At 38.6% G+C, this 19,787-nt stretch overlaps 1 protein-coding gene across 6 annotated transcripts in view; it reads right to left on the reverse strand.

Moving 5' to 3' along the window:
• The window catches only part of ANO4 (anoctamin 4), a 447,653-nt gene that overhangs the window by 199,847 nt on the left and 228,019 nt on the right, over positions 1-19,787 (reverse strand). For all 6 annotated transcript variants that reach the window (XM_032647033.1, XM_032647032.1, XM_032647038.1 and 3 more), the window contains one exon: positions 13,722-13,826. In XM_032647033.1, the coding sequence (XP_032502924.1) occupies positions 13,722-13,826 (105 nt within the window). The remainder of the gene's footprint in view (positions 1-13,721; positions 13,827-19,787) is intronic.

Here is a 19,787-nt window from a genome sequence, read left to right on the forward strand (position 1 = left end):
TAATAGTGGGGGACTCTAACACCTCACTTACACTAATGGACAGATCATCCAAAATGAAAATAAATAAGGAAACACAAGCTTTAAATGACACAATACACCAGATAGATTTAATTGATAATTATAGGACATTCCATCCAAAAACAGAAGATTACACTTTCTTCTCAAGTGCACATGGAACATTCTCCAGGACAGATCACATCTTGGGCCACACATCGAGCCTCAGTAAATTCAAGAAAATTGAAATCATATCAAGCATCATTTCGGACCACAACGCTATGAGATTAGAAAGGAATTACAGGGAAAAAAATGTAAAAAAGACAAACACATGGAGTCTAAAAAATACATTATGAAATAACCAAGAGATCACTGAAGAGATCAAAGTGAAAATCAAAAAATACTTAGAGACAAATAACAATGAAAACACGATAATCCAAAAGCTATGGGATGCAGCAAAAGCAGTTCTAAGAGGGAATTTTAGAGCTATACAAGCCTACCTCAAGAAACAAGAAAAATCTCAAATAAACAATCTAACCTTACACCTAAAGGAACTAGGTACATGTAAAAGTATGAGATTAGATCACTCCCTAACACCATACACAAAAATAAGCTCAAATGGATTAAAGACCTAAATATAAGACCAGAAACTCTTAGAGGAAAACATAGGCAGAACACTCTATGACATAAATCACAGCAAGATCCTTTTTGACCCACCTCCTAGAGAAATGGAAATAAAAATGAACAAATGGGACCTAATGAAACCTAAAAGCTTTTGCACAGCAAAGGAAACCATAAACAAGACCAAAAGACAACCCTCAGAATGGGAGAAAATATTTGCAAATGAAGCAACTGACAAATGATTAATTTCAAAAATTTACAAGCAGCTCAATAACAAAAAAACAAACAACCCAATCCAAAAATGGGCAGAAGACCTAAACAGACATTTCTCCAAAGAAGATATACAGACTGCCAACAAATACATGAAAGAATGCTCAACATCATTAATCATTAGAGAAATGCAAATCAAAACTACAATGAGATATCATCTCACACCAGTCAGAATGGCCATCATCAAAAAATCTATAAACAATAAATGCTGGAGAGGGTGTGGAGTAAAGGGAACACTCTTGCACTGCTGGTGGGAATGTGAATTGGTACAGCCACTATGGAGAACAGTATGGAGGTTCCTTAAAAAACTACAAATAGAACTACCATATGACCCAGCAATCCCCCTATTGGGCATATACCCTGAGAAAACCATAATTCAAAAAGAGTCATGTACCAAAATGTTCACTGCAGCTCTATTTACAATAGCCCGGATATGGAAACAACCTAAGTGCCCATCTTCGTATGAATGGATAAAGAAGATGTGGCACATATATACAATGGAATATTACTCAGCCATAAAAAGAAACGAAATTGAGTTGTTTGTAGTGAGGTGGATAGACCTAGAGTCTGTCATACAGAGTGAAGTAAGTCAGAAAGAGAAAGACAAATACCATATGCTAACACATATGGAATTTAAGGGGAAAAAAATGTCATGAAGAACATAGGGGTAAGACAAGAATAAAGACACAGACCTACTAGAGAACGAACTTGAGGATATGGGGAGGGGGAAGGGTGAGCTGTGACAAAGCGAGAGGCATGGACATATATACACTACCCAACGTAAGGTAGATAGCTAGTGGGAAGCAGCCGCATAGCACAGGGAGATCAGCTCAGTGCTTTGTGACTGTCTGGAAGGGTGGGATAGGGAGGGTGGAAGGGAGGGAGGGAGACGCAAGAGGGAAGAGATATGGGAACATATGTATATGTATAACTGATTCACTTTGTTATAAAGCAGAAATTAACACACCACTGTAAAGCAATTATACCCCAATAAAGATGTTAAAAAAAAAAAAAAAGGAACTGGAGAAGGAAGAACAAACAAAACCCAAAGTTAGCAGAAGGAAAGAAATCATAAAGATCAGAGCAGAAATAAATGAAACAGAAACAAAGAAAACAATAGCAAAGATCAATAAAACAACAAGCTGGTTCTTTGAGAAGTAAACAAAATTGATAAACCATTAGCCAGCCTCATCAAGAAAAAGAGGGAGAGGACTCAAATCAATAAAATTAGAAATGAAAAAGGAGAAGTTACAACAGACACCGCAGAAATACAAAGCATCCTAAGAGACTACTACAAGTAACTCTATGCTAATAAAATGGACAACCTGGAAGAAATGGACAAATTCTTAGAAAGGTATAATCCCCCAAGACTGAACCAGGAAGAAATACAAAATATGAACAGACCAATCACAAGGGATGAAATTGAAACTGATTAAAAATCTTCCTAAAAACAAAAGTCCAGGACCAGATGGCTTCACAGGTGAATTCTATCAAACATTTAGAGAAGAGCTAACATCCACCCTTCTCAAACTCTTCCAAAAAATTGCAGAGGAAGGAACACTCCCAAACTCATTCTATGAGGCCACCATCACCCTGATACCAAAACCAGACAAAGATACTACAAAAAAAGAAAATTACAGACCAATATCACTGATGAATATAGATGCAAAAATCCTCAACAAAATACTAGCAAACAGAATCCATCAACACATTAAAAGGATCATACACCATGATCATCCCTGGGATTTATCCAAGGGATGCAAGGATTCTTCAATATATGCAAATCAATCAATGTCATACACCATATTAATAAATTGAAGAATAAAAACCATATGATCAACTCAGTAGATGCAGAAAAAGCTTCTTACAAAAGTCAACACCCATTTATGATAAAAACTCTCCAGAAAGTGGGCATAGAGGGAACCTACGTCAACATAATAAAGGCCATATATGACAAACGCACAGCAGAGAACATTCTCAATGGTGAAACACTGAAAGCATTTCCTCTAAGGTCAGGAACAAGACAAGGATGTCCACTCTCACCACTATTCTTCAACACAGTTTTGGAAGTCCTAGCCACGGCAATCAGAGAAGAAAAAGAAATAAAAGGAATACAAATTGGAAAAGAAGAAGTAAAACTGTCACTGTTTGCAGATGACATGATACTCTATATAGAGAATCCTACCGATGCCACCAGAAAACTACTAGAGCTAATCAGTGAATTTGGTAAAGTCGCAGGATACAAAATTAATGCACAGAAATCTCTTGCATTCCTATACACTAATGATGAAAAATCTGACAGAGAAATTAAGGAAACACTCCCATTTACCATTGTAACAAAAAGAATAAAATACCTAGGAATAAACTTACCTAGGGAGACAAAAGACCTTTGTGCAGAAAACTGTAAGACACTGATGAAAGACATTAAAAATGATACCAACAGATGGAGAGATATACCATGTTGTTGGATTGGAAGAATCAATATTGTGAAAATGACTATACTAAAAAGCAATCTACAGATTCAATGCAATCCCTATCAAATTCCCAATGGCATTTTTTTACAGAACTAGAACAAAAAATCTTAAAATTTGTATGGAAACACAAAAGACCCTGAATAGCCACAGCAGTCTTGAGGGAGAAAAACGGAGCTGGAGGAAACAGAATACCTAACTTTAGACTATACTACAAAGCTACAGTAATCAAGACAATATGGTACTGTCCCCAAAACAGAAACATAGATCAATGGAACAAGACAGAAAGCCCAGAGATAAACCCAAGCACCTATGGTCAACTAATCTATGAAAAGGAGGCAAGAATATACAATGGAGAAAAGACAGTCTCTTCAGTAAGTGGTGCTCGGAAAACAGGACAGCTACATGTAAAAACATGAAATTAGAACATTCCCTAACACCATACACAAAAATAAACTCAAAATGGATTAGAGACCTAAACGTAACACTGGACACTATAAAACTCTTAGAGGAAAACGTAGGAAGAACACTCTTTGACATAAGTCTCAGCAAGATCTTTTTTGATCCACCTTCTACAGTAATGCAAATAAAAACAAAAATAAACAAATGGGACCTCATGAAACTTCAAAGCTTTTGCACAGCAAAGGAACCATAAACAAGATGAAAAGACAACCCTCAGAATGGGAGAAAATATTTGCAAATGAATCAACGGACAAAGGATTAATCTCCAAAATATATAAACAGCTCATGCAGCTCAATATTAAAAAAACAAACAACCCAATTCAAAAATGGGCAGAAGACCTAAATAGAGATTTCTCCAAAGAAGACAAACAGATGGCCAAGAAGCATATGAAAAACTGCTCAACATCACTAATTATTAAAGAAATGCAAATCAAAACTACAATGAGGTATCACCTCACACCAGTTAGAATGGGCATCATCAGAAAATCTACAAACAGCAAGTACTGGAGAGGGTGTGGAGAAAAGGGAACCCTCTTGCACTGTTGGTGGGAATGTAAATTGATACAGCCACTATGGAGAACAGTATGGAGGTTCCTTAAAAAACTAAAAATAGAATTACCATATGATCCAGCAATCCCACTACTTGGTATATACCCAGAGAAAACCATAATTCAAAAAGACACACGCACCCCAATGTTCATTGCAGCACTATTTACAGTAGCCAGGTCATGGAAGCAACCTAAATGCCCATCGACAGACGAATGGATAAAGAAGATGTGGTACATATATACAATGGAATATTACTCAGCCATAAAAAGGAATGAAATTGGGTCATTTGTTGAGACGTGGATGGATCTGGAGACTGTCATACAGAGTGAAGTAAGTCAGAAAGAAAAAAACAAATATTGTATGTTAACGCATACATGTGGAGCCTAGAAAAATGGTACAGATGAACCGGTTTGCGGGGCATAAATAGAGACACAGATGTAGAGAACAAACGTATGGACACCAAGCGGGGAAGGCGGCGGGGAGGTGGGGGTGGTGGTGTGATGAATTGGGCGATTGGGATTGACATGTATACACTGATGTGTATAAAATTGATGAACTAATAAGAACCTGCTGTATAAAAAAAGAAAAATTAAATTTAAAAAAATTTTTTTAAAAAGAAAAAAGAGAAAAGAAAACGCTCAGCTGAACATGTGGTCAGTAAGAAGACTGTAGAACATGTAAACACTCCACAGAATAAACATGTGTCCTTTGTCAGTATTTCACCATTGTCACTGATAGATCCGCTTTAACTACAAGGTAAAGTTTAGGAACAAAGTGCAGCCTCCTTTGATGCGAACTTTCATTCTGTTCTTTAAGAAAACCCCCAACTCTGAAGTTCACCTATTTTTAGAAATCTATTTATTCAACAAGTAGTTACTGAGTACCTACCCTGGGCATACAGTGTGCTGGGCTAAAAGCTGGGGCTTAAGTACTAGACATGACAGGCAGGACCCCTGACCTCACAGAGCTCAGGGTCCAGCCAAGGTGGGAGCAGGGCCTCTCCTTCTCTGGCACAGACGTGACAAACATCCTCTTCATGCAAACAAGGTCACTTGTTAATGGATCCCTTTACCTCCTCATACTTTTTTTCTCGAATAAAAAAGTGTTTGATAATTATCTGCCTGGTAGAATTCTGTAATTAGGGTCATTAAATAAGAGAGTCCAATGTTCAGAGAAGTCAATTAAGAATGGCAAGAGAGAGAAAGAGAGAGAATTTTAAAATTCCATGCAAACCAGGTATGGACCTGCTTTGTATTCAGACTCAGGAAGGGCTGTGTGAACGAAACTTGGCAGTTAACATGGGTCCCAGTAGGTGGGTACCATGCATTTGGGAAAGCAAGAGAGATTCCCAAATGATTCTCTTTTGCAAAAAGCAGGCACTCAGCCTAAAGAGACCCAGGAACTAAACAGCAGGGAATCACATTTAACAACTGAACAAGGGTCAAGAAACTCAAATTGCCTGGGAGACCAAAATTCAGCTACAGCCTCTGAGTAAAGCCACAAACTCAGCATAGAAAAGAGATTTCTGAGGGCTGGCTTGTGATACTCTCCCAGAATGGAGGCAGAACAGAGAAGGCAGAGGGCCAGGAAGCAGGAGATGCTGACATTCTTCCTGTGTGGGAAGGCAAATTTGCCGCCAGAGTACTGAATCTACTCATCAAATATCTGCAATTATTTCCATTATTCCTTCAGTGAAAATCATTTGGGATGTTAGCGATTATTCGATTCTCTTGGGAAAAGAGACTGCAAATATACCGCAAGGGCTCAAACAAACAAGTGAACTGATTATCTTCTGTCACTTGTTCATTAAACCAACATTTAGTTTAGGTGCGGGAGGTATAAACACGACCAAGACATGACTGGGAAGCCTTGTACCTCCAGACAAGAGGATGAAATTGAGGAAGCAGTGCTATAAAGGCAACAAAAAAACAAATCGCAAATGTTTTAGACTGTTTCAGAAACAGCCTAAAAGGGTAAAAAATAAATTCCAAAAAATCAAATCGTTCGACTCCCTGCTCTTTTTAAAAAATAACCCCACCTTGGCATTATAGTTCAGGAGTACTTTAATCTCAGTATTTTCTGATGCAGAGAAAATAAAGTGAAATGATAGGTCACTGAAGAAGACATGAAAGGGCTGTGCAGTATAATCCAGGTATCCATATTTGTCCTCCAGCGTGCCAGTTCATTACACTATTTTTATCCCGAGTTCCAAATTATTACATCTGATGCGCAGAATTCTGAAGGTATTACATATTGACCTCAAAGCCTCATTAGAAAATGAAAAAAAAAAAAGAAAAAAGATTGTTCATGTCTCAGTTTAAACACTTACCTGGCTGTTTTATAACCAGTTCATCTTTACATTTAGGGTCCCTTTCAGGTGAAGGCCCAAGGCAGCTCCAAATTTGACCCAAGGGCTAGCTAGCAAACAAGAGGTGCTCAGTGCTCATCTAAAATAAAAGCTGGTTTAAGATGATATCAATTGCCATTCTCTTCTTATTCTAATTATCTCAGTGCCGTTGCTTGAAAGAATCTGTTTTTCTCTTGGATTCGGAGTTAAATAGGAAGAAAGTGGGAAAGGACGACAATTTATTCAGAGCCAACCAGCTGTGAAGGATTGTGAGGCTTGGTTTCTCCTTTCAGCCTCAGAACACCTTAGGAGACAGGCAGTATGAGAAAGAAGCCAGGTTCAGAGGTGCGAAGTATGGTCACACAGCTCGTAAGTGACAGAGATGAATCTGAACCCAGGTCTGACTCCCAAATCCAGGCTATTTCTAGCTGACTCCTTGGTTTTGTGGAAAGCATTCTACTGTTCTTAAATCATGTTTGGCTTTCAAGAACAGGAAGTCATTTAACCAGCAAACAATTGTCACAGTTTTAACATTTATCTGAATATAGCTAGACTTTACATCTGTAGCCCGACAAGTCTGACACTTTTACAAATTTAACAAATAGATCAAATTAAATGTTTCTTAAAAATTCAGGAAAACACAGAGCCTCAGCACAGCTTTGAGCACCTTAGGCTGGGATTTTAAGAACCAAACACTGCTTAGCATTTATATGGCACTAGCAAGACTAGGACCCTCTAGAAGTTCAAAGAGAAAAGAGAAAGAGGGTCCCTCTAGGACCCTCTACTCTTCAAATGAATCTGATAACGTCCCTAAGGCAGAGACTGCCTGGTGGACCAAGAAGAAGAAAAAGTAAGCCTAATTTAGAAAACTCAAAATAAATAATTGGAAAGGACATAAGTCCTTCCTTAGCTGGCTTTATTCCTTTCTAATAGGTCAGTGGTTTTCAAAGTGTGCTCCTGGGAACCCCAGGATTCTTTTGAGGAACTTCAGGGGCCATGGAGGCCAAAAAGGAAACTGCGCAAAGTCCTACACCGTTTACCCCTACCTACCCCAAGCAGCTCAGTTATCTGTCTTACACAGATATTATATGTGATAATATATAATTATATTCTAATTATATATTTATATTACATAATATCAATATTATTATTATATATAAAAATATATGGGGGGGAAAAGACAGATTCCAACTTTTAAAAAGTTTGGAGACCTCTGCTAGTGTGTTATGGCAACAATTAAATGGGTATGTTAACATTTCCCCAAAGAAAAACTGGGATAAGTAAGCTGGGGTTCTAATGGTTACAGATGTGAGAGCAGGCACTTTTCTTCTGCCGTGGAAAGTTAACTCGAAATGCTTTAAGATTCAAAATGTGCCTTTAAAAAAACAAGTCATGAGTTTTTAAAAAATGTGCGGTTGGGAAGGATGCTGTTTATAAAATTACAGAGCATACACGACGGCACGGGGTGCCCACAATACACTCTGCAAAGGGGCCGAGATCATTAACTCGTTCCCAAGACAGCGTGTTTCTTAAGAAGAGCTTCTCTTGCAACTGCTCCATTCTAAAGAAAAGACAGACACCTTGGTCACTTCTGTAACAAGGCAGCTAATGATGGCACCTCTTCCACCACTGGGAACGATATTTAGAGAAGGACTGTATACCTGATGCAAACTTTGCTCAGTAGCCTCGGTTCCCTTCTCACAACTAGAAACAAGATCAGTGATGTTGTGCATTAAAAATCCTAAAAGTCTACTGACCATAACTGTCCCTTCTCTGGAAAGAGCATGAGCTTTGGATGTAGACAAACCTGAGTTCAAACACTAGTCCTCCCACTTACTATTAGATTGGGTGCTTTAACTTGTTCAAGCTTTAATTTCTTTACCTTTTACGTGGGGATAATACAACGTACCAGAGAGGACTGTTGTGAGGAATGAAGACAACGTGGCCGCCAACACGTCCACAGCGCTTACCGTGTGCCAGGCACTAAGGGCTTTGCATAGATTGTCTATAACTACCTCCCTTTTATAGATGTGGAAATTAAGGCAAAGAGAGTTCAAGACTAAATAAAATAATACAGGTAAAACGTCAACCACAGAGTTGCCAGACAAGATGTTCAACTGATGTCAGTTCCTCCCTCTCCCTCATCTTTCCCTTTGAAACAGCATAGCCATGTGAATTAAAAATACAATGGGAGGGCTTCCCTGGTGGCGCAGTGATTGAGAGTCCGCCTGCCGATGCAGGGGACACGGGTTCGTGCCCCGGTCCGGGAAGATCCCACATGCCGCGGAGCGGCTGGGCCCGTGAGCCATGGCCACTGAGCCTGCGCGTCTGGAGCCTGTGCTCCGCAATGGGAGAGGCCACAACAGTGAGAGGCCCGCGTAACGCAAAATAATAATAATAATAATAATACAATGGGAAATCAGGGCTCAAGACACTGGATTCAAAATGACTCACTGGATGTCACTGAGGAATGACTAGGTCTCATCACCCACAGAAGCAAGAGCACCACCAATGTGGGAACAGCTATATGATCGCTTAGGGGCCTATGCAGGCACAAAGGGTCGGACTATAGTGTAACAATCATCCAATAATCCTTCCAACCTCCCAGTTCTCCTTCCAAATACTTTGCTATTTGCTCTCTTTCGTTCCCTAGTCCATTAGACCCTAATGGACTATATCACAATAAAGTCTGTCAGGGTATGAATGCCGCTCAGGAGTCCCCAGAGTCTATACAGTTGGCCCTCTATATCCACAGGTTTCCCATCTGAGGATACAACCAACCCATCCGCAGCAGACAGTTTCATTTCAGTCATTGCTGACATTCCCACTCCTCTACCTCACATATCCAGAGCTGCACAAAGGTTCTGGAGGTTTTGCAAACTACTCTGGTCTCCAAGCTGCTCCACTGGCTACTGCTGAGCTGCCCCCTTTGTGAGTCTACAGTGGAATTCACTCACTCACGCATTAACAAAATTTACTGAGCAGCTACCGTACTCCATACTCTGCTCAAGGAACTGGGTATACAACAAAGAAACAGGAAGATGAGACTGCTGCCTTCGCAGAGCCTCCAAAGTTCCCTGAATGCTGAAGGATCTGTTCCTTCCTCAGGCTGCAGAATCTCAGCCGTGGCTGGCAGTTCAGGTAGCCCAGGCACAGTCCCCACAGGCACACAACACAGCCACTCCCTCTCTTCCCACCCACCTACAAGAAGCCATGCTACCATTGCAGGACACTCCAAGGAAGCCTGTCTTAGGACATTCCTCCTGTCTATTTCTCTCTCTCTCTCTTCTTCTCCTATCTAAGCATCAGGCACTCAGGAGCTCAGACTTTCAGAGAACAAAAGGCAGGAACTTTAGGCAACACAAAACTCTGCAGAGGACTTCCCTGGTGGCGCAGTGGTTAAGGATCCGCCTGCCAATGCAGGGGACATGGGTTCAAGCTCTGGTCTGGGAAAATCCAACATGCCGTGGAGCAACTAAACCCATGACCCACAACTACTGAGCCTGAGCTCTGAAGCCCGCAAGCCACAACTGCTGAGCACACATGCCACAACTACTGAAGCCCACACGCCTAGGGCCTGCGCTCCGCAACAAGAGAAGCCACCACAATGAGAAGCCCGGGAACCACAATGAAGAATAGCCCGCGCACAGCAAGAAGACCCAATGCAGCCAAAAACAAGCAAATAAGTAAATAAATAAATTTATTAAAAACAAAAAACTCTGCTAAAACAAAGGCGTTGAAGAGACCTGGCTGCTAACTTGGGATGAGAATAGAGAGGGAGGGGAAAAAAACATGAAGGAAAAAATACACACACACCCAAACACAAGTATCCCCTTACATTAGACTGCCACATATAAAGGCTTTTCTCCAAGAAAGCAAATGGGTTGCTTTCATTTTGAACAATAAGACAAAGTTTTTCCTGAATCCAACTGTGCACCAGAACATTCACCACTGCTTTAAAGAGTTATGCCTAGTACAGTACCTGGCATATGACAGGTGAGATGGATACATGAGTGGATGGATAAAATAACTCTTTCCTTCCTATAAGCCATACGTCTGATATGGGGGAAGTTGAAAAACAACTTATGGATGGTTAACCATTCTGAGACATCTTCTTTTGAACAGATGAAGCTATACTTAGGGCATAACCAATATAGGAAAAAATGTAAATGTATTTTACAACGTAGAAGCATGGTAGAGGATTTCTTGCATCCAGATGTAACAACATAAGAATCAAACTGTAAAAATCCAAAGTAGTTCACTTTTTCCTAATCATTTTTATCTCACTTTTTATTTAGCATAACAAGGACTGACATACAATGAAATATTGACTTTATCATATATTAATCATATCGCCTGGGGAGGTATACTCACCTTTAAAATGGAGAAAATAGTATCTATTAATTACAGTTGTTTTAACAATGACAAGAGATAGTAAGGGAGAGCACTTACTATGATGGCTGCTAAGACACTCAAGAAATGTTTGAAACATGCGCGCGCACACGCGCGCACACACACACACACACACACACACACACAGAGTCTTCTAGCTCAACCTTGAAGGTCATACATATATGTCCACAAATTCTAAGAAACAGTGAAATCTTTCCATCATCCTGCTAATCCCAATAAAAACATTTGTAGCAGACAAGGAGTTTTACTGATGTTCAAATCCTGTATTTTTTACATTTTTTATATTTTGGTCTTCCAAAGCTTTCTACAAACAATAATCTAAGGTACAGTCCCTTGAAGAACCAAGCCATGTGTTTTTATACTTAGAAATTTCAATGAACTGGTTAAACATCTGAATCATATTTGGAATCTCTAGTTAGACTCTGTAGGTAGATAAACGGCCCAAATCTTTCTTACCAGAGTTGCCCCAGACTGTGTGGACAGCTTCCCAAACCTACTTAGCATAAAACTTGTTTTTTAAACAAGGAAATAAACAGATTAATTCCCAAACACTGGAAAATTCTTAAACCTATAAAACTTGATTTGCTTTCTAAAATGAAGTAATATTTCCTTTTCCTTGTTTTTATATTTAAATATTAAGTTCTCACAAACTTGTACTCTTCTACTTGTTCATAAAGAGATCACCATTCTAAACTATAAAACAGTTAACATCATAAACAAATGTGTTTTTACTAAGGTGTGCTCACAAAAATTATGATAAAAATAGTCTTATGAACATTTAGTTCATTTTTTTTACAATATTACTAGCTTTTTGATAAGTAAGTTTTTTTTAACATCTTTATTGGAGTATAATTGCTTTACAATGGTGTGTTAGTTTCTGCTTTATAACAAAGTGAATCAGCTATACGTATACATATATCCCCATATCTCCTCCCTCTTGCATCTCCCTCCATCTCACGCTCTCTGTCCCACCCCTCTAGGTGGTCACAAAGCACCGAGCTGATCTCCCTGTGCTATGCGGCTGCTTCCCGCTAGCTATCTATTTTACATTTGGTAGTGTATGTATGTTCATGCCACTCTCTCACTTTGTCCCAGCTTACCCTTCCCCCTCCCCGTGTCCTCAAGCCCATTCTCTAGTAGATCTGCGTCTTTATTCCCATCCTAAGTTCATTCAGCCCTAAAAAAATTGAAGTTCATCGCCTATATCTGCATAGAAGCCAGGTTTTATCATTTATTTAAAAAAATCCTTTCAGCAAAGTATAATCTATCATCTTTCAAATCAAAGGAAGTAATTACACAATTTCATAACTTTCCATGAAACGTTAATTTCTTTCCAATGTCTATTAATTTGATTTTTATTCTCCCGGGGACATTTTTTTGCTTTTATTCAGTAACCTAGTATGAAGGGATTGCCCACCCAGAACAAATAGTTGGTCCTCTTATAGTCTTCATTAAAAATATTTCTCTCAGAAGTAGCCTCATCTTCTTCAATTCCAAGATCCTTCACCTCAGTGTTTAAACCCTATACCAAGTACATTCATGAAGGAATTCAACGAAGGGTAGGAGACTCTCCACTCCACTCTGGTCTCCATTATTTATCTTATTATGTCGGCACTTAACTTCTCCCACCCTGAGCTATCCTACCTGTAAAGTGGACATAGTAATTACCCCATAAGGTCAGGAGGGTAGTGCAATGACAAAAGGGGATAAATAGTACTAAAATGCTTTAAAATGTTCACAGAAAATATAGAAATATAATTTAGAAATATGTATTTCATTGTATAGAAATGCAATGTCACAAAACTAAAAGTAGCAAAAGATTGCAGTAGTTCTTTATACAAGGCTCTTCCAGTCTACACTCTTCAAATCCAATATTACATAATATTATTTGATATTAAAAGACTAACATTATCTAGAATTAGAGCTCTGACAGCAGAACATGAATGCTGATGACTTAGTATGTGATACTGCATCCCCATCCTCAATGCTAAATCTCTAACCTGAGCAAATGTATTGATTATGATAAAGTTCTTAGTGAAAACTGTATAACAGTAAAACAGTGGAAGAAGAGTAAACCTTGATTAATCAAAATGCTTAGAAAAGAGGAGTTTACTTCTCGGTCACGGCCCAGCATCAATGACTCCAATACCCATTTTGGACAATAAAATTCCCCTGATTTCAGCTTACTGCGTCAACATTTACTTCTTACTACTGATATCTGAGTGAAGGAATAGTATTCTGTTTTCTTAAAGATTTTTCTTTGATTATGATTAATCAAGGAATCTAAAAAATTATAATACCCAGTTACTTACTAAATATTATAGCATACTAACTATACAGAATTTATAATCCCTCTACAGTTTTCCCACTAGGCTTCATCGAAGACCCCAAAACTATGTGGTTCAGTTTCAAAAATTAAGCCAGCATTTCACTAACCATCTCTTCTGGTATCAAAATTATTTTACACAGCATCTCTTTTAAGACATCATTTTATTTTAAAGCTTGGCATCTAAGGTTTCTAGTTTTATTACCCCTCCCAAGTGTTATAACACTTTCTCCTTTCACGGTGAATTTAAAATTGGAGTGAAACTTACTTTCTTGTATTGCATTAAGAATCTCTGAAAAGTCCACATCACTCTTTGGCCCGTCAGGTAGTATTTGCATATCCAGCTGGTAGCTTTGCAAATCCACACCTCCTTCTAGAGAAACGAAAGATATTCACGGAGTTTGCACTGGTTATCACACAGCCCAGCATCAGGGTCCCAAGGAGAAGCAATGTCAAAATCTAAAAAGAACAGCCAGCTGCTTTGCCAATGATCCTCCCACGAGGACAAATGACTTTTAAAAAATGAGGAACATTACCAGCCATTTGCCCCTTATGGGACCAAAAAGGTTTAATTGTATTTCCAAGGCAAAAATAAGGCAATTACTTTATTAAAATACCACATACTTCATAGCATTTATGGATGATTTCCTAGGTGAAGAATATAATATGCTAGCCTCCACCCAAGGACATTTAAAATTATTCTCAGCTTCTACATGGCTAAAAAGGGACATTCACCACTAATACTTTATGAAACCATCTTCCTTAAAACGGTTATAATTTATTTATAGGAAAGGATTTAATATTCCTGATATCACAGAAAAACGGTATCAATTTTTCCTCTCACAGTTGGACTTCCCCTGTTATATCATTTACTTTTCAATTATACCAGAATACTTTAATTTATTCTATGAAGTAGTTAAGGCCCTTGTACTAGGTTTGCCCAATGTATTTTTGGTGTGTTCTAAAGAAAGAGGTTTTTTTTAATGCTTCTCCACACACCTATACAACACTTAAGGAAGTCAAAGAAACCAAGATATCAAAAAGTAGCTTCATCATTAATAATAATAAATCTCTGAATGCTTCTTAAAATAATCAGTAAGAACATCTCCAATCTGATGAGTCTGGAAGGGCTAAACGTCAGTGCTAAAATAAACGACAGCCTGATAAACAAAATGGGGCACACTCTAGCTTCCAAAATGTTTGTAGAAATAATTCTTTCATAGTCCCAGGAATTATTCTTAGCCTTGAAAAAAATTTCAGTTACATCCCTAAAACTCAAGAAGAATAAGATACAGCTGCTATCTTACAAGAACACTCATTCTGGGAGGGGAATGGACACAAGTAACCATAATAGAAGGTGAGCCTTAGGAGGGCAGGAACTTTTGTCTGCATGCTATAACCCATCACTTAGAACAGTGTCTAGCACAGGGTAGGCCCTCAACTAATGTAGATGGAACGAATTTATGAGGATATGCGGTACTTACGAAACAAAGGCAGGAGGGTAACAAGTAAAGCTATAAGCTCAGATTCTGGAGGCAGACAAACCAGCATTCAAATTCTTACTAGGGAACACCAAATCTCTCTAGATCTTAGTTTCCTCATCCATGAAATGGGCGACTGTAACAGTCACACAGAGTAGCCATGAGGATTAAATGAGATAACGCATGAAAAGCTCTTAGCTGTCATAGCACTCAGTAAATGGAAGCCATTACTATTATCATCCATAATAATTTATTATATAGCAACAATGGCATTTCTACAGAAACTATCCAGCCATTGAATAATGAGAAAGAATCCGTAAGTCAATTATTTGGGACCAGCATGCATTTAAGGTGACAGTTAAACACTGCAGACACAGCAGTGAATTTTTAAATGCATGCATTCAGTTGGCTCATTGCAAGGGCTGAAGTTATCAGTGAGATTAAGCTTCTCAATGGTACAGAACAAAGATGTCTTCCTGCTGGCCCAGAATTTAAATGGGCTGTCTGCTTTTTTCTCCACCATGGCCAGCTACCTTGAATGGGTAGGGAAAACTTTTGATGCTTTTCAACCTCTACTAAGGCTAGTCACCTTTGTTCTGCTCAATAACCAAAGACCTAAAGATCTCACAATGACATCGACAGGGGAAAAAAAAAAAAAATTCAATACCACTTTTCAGCCAGGCTGTGTGCTATGTACTTTATTATCTCACTTAGTTTCTACTCTAACCTTGAAAAGGAGGTGCAGTAAGAAGTAGTAATTTGCCCCAAAAAGCCACTAAGTTGTAAAGATGTAATACCAACCCATGCCCTTAACCAGTCTTTAAAATCACACATACCCAAGCAGTCAAAAACACAGGCTGTTAGAAATAAGAAAATTTACCATTTTTGGGGGCACAAACCCGTGTCCCCTGCATCGGTAGGCGGACTCTCAACCACTGTGCCACCAGGGAAGCCCTGAACAATTTTTAAAAATGAAAAACAGCAACAAAATTCATGTGCTCTCCAAATTTACCTTTAGCTTTTCTCACACTTGATTGACAGGAGTGAGTAAATTCAAATCTTAATTGTGATTTGTAGTATGAGTAAAACTGAAAGTAGTTTCGATAAAAAGTAACCTTGATAACAGCACTTGCATTCAATAAAACGTCTTCAGCTGAGCAAACGTCTTAAAAATTCACTTTAGATTTGTACCTAGAGTACATGGATTTTAGCTAAATGCTTATATACAAAAGGGACCCAAAAAAGCTTCCAATATGAATTTCTTAGTTACCAAATATGTCGATTCCTCTCCCATCCCAACCATCTCTGTCTACAGAAATCCCTTTCTACTTTTAAGGCCCCTCCTAAATGCTCTGCGCTTCAAGCATTTCTTGATTCTAACAAGTAAATACCCTTTTTCACCCACCGAACCCACATAGCTATCTGTATCTTATCTTTTTTACAGTACATGTTTTCCATCAAAATTACCTAGCACCTTGTAGATACAGACAAATGTGAGTTCCTAGTCCTCCCTGTCTAGATTTCTTCCTCATCTCTAGCACCTTCGACTAGATTGTAACTTGATGCAGGCCTGGCACCAAACTGCATCCACCTTTTTGTCTCCTACAGAACCTAGGACAAGGCCTTGAACATATTAGTGTCTCGGTTAAAGCTCTTTTATGGCAATTTCATATAACTAGCAACAGCAGTGGATACTGACTAAGAAAATGTCCCAGTTTTCCTTTCTAGTCCACAACTTTAACACATCTTGATAGGTTATCTATAGATCAGGGGTGCCCAACCCCTGGGCCGAGGACGGGTACCTCGGAGATGAGTGGAGGGGGAGCGAGAGAAGCTTCATCTGACACTCCCCACTGCTCGCGTTACACCCTGAACCAACCACCCGATCCCGGTCCGTGGAAAAGTTGTCTTTCACGAAACTGGTCCCTGGTGCCAAAAAGGTTGGGGACCGCTGCTATAAATGACTATGAAAGTCATATTCTAAATCATACATTTGCTCTTCCCTTCCCTTCTTTTTAAAATTTGTCAAATAATAAAGAAAACCTTCAAGTACCAAAGAGCTTATAACGAAAATCAGCAGTGGACAACTCTACCCCTTCTTCAACCCCAATCCTATTTCCTCAGTCCAACCACTTTTAAGAGTATCTGGTTTTACTTCCTTTAGATCTCTCTATATGTGTATCCCATTGTTTCTTGATCAATTTTATACAGTTGACCCTTGAACAACTCGGGTTTGAACTGCATAGGTCCACTTATACAGGACTATTTTTCAAGAGTAAATAGTATAGTACTTAAGAGTGCACGTGGTTGAATCCGCTGATGGGAAGGAACCACTGACTGGGAGAGCCAACTATATATTATATGCAGATTAACCGCCTCCCCCCACTGTTTAAGGATCAAATATCTGTTACATAGTTTTCTGCTATGATACAAGACAATATAACTTACTATTACTGCCACTCCCCCTTGCCCCCACTCACCCATCAAATCATTATTATCGATATAATTCTTCTATTATATTGCCTTAGTATAGTGGCTTTAAATAAATTACTTAAAATTCAATTTTTTTGTTCAAATACAGATGATCTTATATTTGCAAGTTAACACAAAATGATATAAAAAGCGTATTTTGACACTACACTGACCTGGATTTAAATTCCATTTTTATGTGTTCCTAGGCCATTAAATAATGAACCTCATTTTCCTCATTTATAAAATGAAGGGACAATTTTTTGAGCTCTTTTAAAAATTATCAATTATTTACACATATGCAAATAATTTGGTTCATAGTGTTAAGCCATCATGATCCACTAAAAATTTTAAGTGATATATTCCTTCTCTGCAAAATGAGGGCCAATTCCAGGTTTAGGACCTATACTAAATAAACACAATTTAGTAAAAAAAAAATCCTGTAATTTGGATTTGGAACAGTTACTCCACGTTGAAACAAGTAAAGGAAAGTGTGACAAATCAAATCTTAACTTCCCCATGAAACACAAAAGATGGAGGACCCTGTAAAGTAAGCTTAAGGGGACAAATGGTATTTTCTATGACTACCTCATAATAAATGATGCTCTATCTAAGCTTCTGTCTACATTCAATTTATATTCTGCAAATAAAATTGGTAGTTCCTGTCCAGAGAGGTATAGTTAATACAAGCCCTCAAATGCAGCATTTTTTACAGAACAGAGAGCAGTGATATTTCAACACTTGATATAAATATCTAAAATGAACCCTCACATGTAATATTTTTGGACTTAATAGGCTGCAAAGACACCATTTTTGAAACTGGGAGTGTGTTTTCAATTCCCCATGAATGAATTCAGTGTTCCTAAGACAGTGTTAAGATGGAGAATGATATTAAGAAGGGAGGGAGGTATACAGTCTGTCTTCTTTTCAGACTTTCCCTATATCAGCCAGCGTCCACGATAAATCTCCTAGGAAGGAAGCGGGGAAATGAACCCAATTCTTCTGGAGGATCTGACATTGGAAACCCAAGATTTACTTGTGGGATATTTTACTGGTTCTGGAAAAACTTTCCATCTGTGTTTCTTAACTTCATTTATAGTGCTTACCAAACTCTATTTAGTGTACCATAAGCTAAAAAACCTTCACAACAGAAGATGCTTCATACGTGCTATTGTAAAAAGACACACAAATCCCACTCTTTCATATTAGTGTTGCTTAACTATAAATCTAGTGATTTGCAAGATCATTCTTTTACAGAAGAAAGCTCGGCTTTGTATTAGCAGGAATACACAGATTGATTCACCCACACCCGTCACTATAAAAGCTAAAGACATTTCTTCAAATGATTAACACTGAGTAGTTCTAAGGACCCAATTCTGGACTGGGTCCTTACTGGAGAACCATATTTAGCTAACAGCGGGTGAATGTTTCTCAGGTCTAAAATGGAAATAATAATCCCACTGCTTCAGCCAGTAATGGCTGACCTTCAACAAAATTACTTCTATGTTTCCCAGGATTGGCAAGATAGTGATCTCCTAAATTATACAGAATGCCTGCGTTAAGAGTTCCAAAGAGGGCCTGGAAACCGGAGCTGCAAAGCCTTAAATGGCAGGAAGGATTTGTGTGGGAGTGTAGGCAGGGCTCCATGGGGGTCTTCCAATCTCCTAGATGCTGAGTTCTGTTGCTATGACAACGGTGACTCTTGCCGAGGAAGGGAAAAGAGAAACTCAGGATTAGGAGGGGTTACGGAGTAGAAACCTTGATACTTTCAGCATCACTATAATGTTGTTTACTCTTTTAACTTGCACGGTAAATCTTCAGGAGGGCCTAAGATGAATGTATGAAAGAGAATGGCCTTGCAAAACAACAAACCTCTTGAGAGCCAGGGCTCTGTCCATCTTGTGCATTGGCCTCTTATCTCTAACTCAGGGAATTAAGTAAGTAGAGCAGAAGCTTACTATTAACCGTCTATCTACCACGATTAAGAACTTAGTTTAGGTTTAGGGCTCAGGCCACTAGTTATAGTCATATGATCTTGAGTTAGTATTTATTTAAATCTCTCCAAGCTTCTTAAATATAAAGTTATTTGAAACAGACTTGGGCAGAAGATGCAGTTCTAAATTCCATTAAAACACAATACTCTTTCCAGAAATAGTTGTCTTTGTGGATGCCTTTTCTGTAGCTTTTCTTTATTCACTTTGTATATTCAAATGGTTGTGAACAGATTCTTCAGAAAATTCTCTCTAAGTGCACTACATAGGTCAAAATATGTGCATATGTCCCTCAGCAAAGGGGAAAAAGTGAAAATTTCTAAGGGAAGAATTTGGTATGTATTTTTGGAAAACTCAATTTTGTTACTCAGCAAATGAGAGCAAGGAGCACAG

The sequence above is a fragment of the Phocoena sinus genome, chromosome 10, assembly GCF_008692025.1.
Source record: "Phocoena sinus isolate mPhoSin1 chromosome 10, mPhoSin1.pri, whole genome shotgun sequence".
Taxonomy (NCBI): Eukaryota; Metazoa; Chordata; class Mammalia; order Artiodactyla; family Phocoenidae; genus Phocoena; species Phocoena sinus.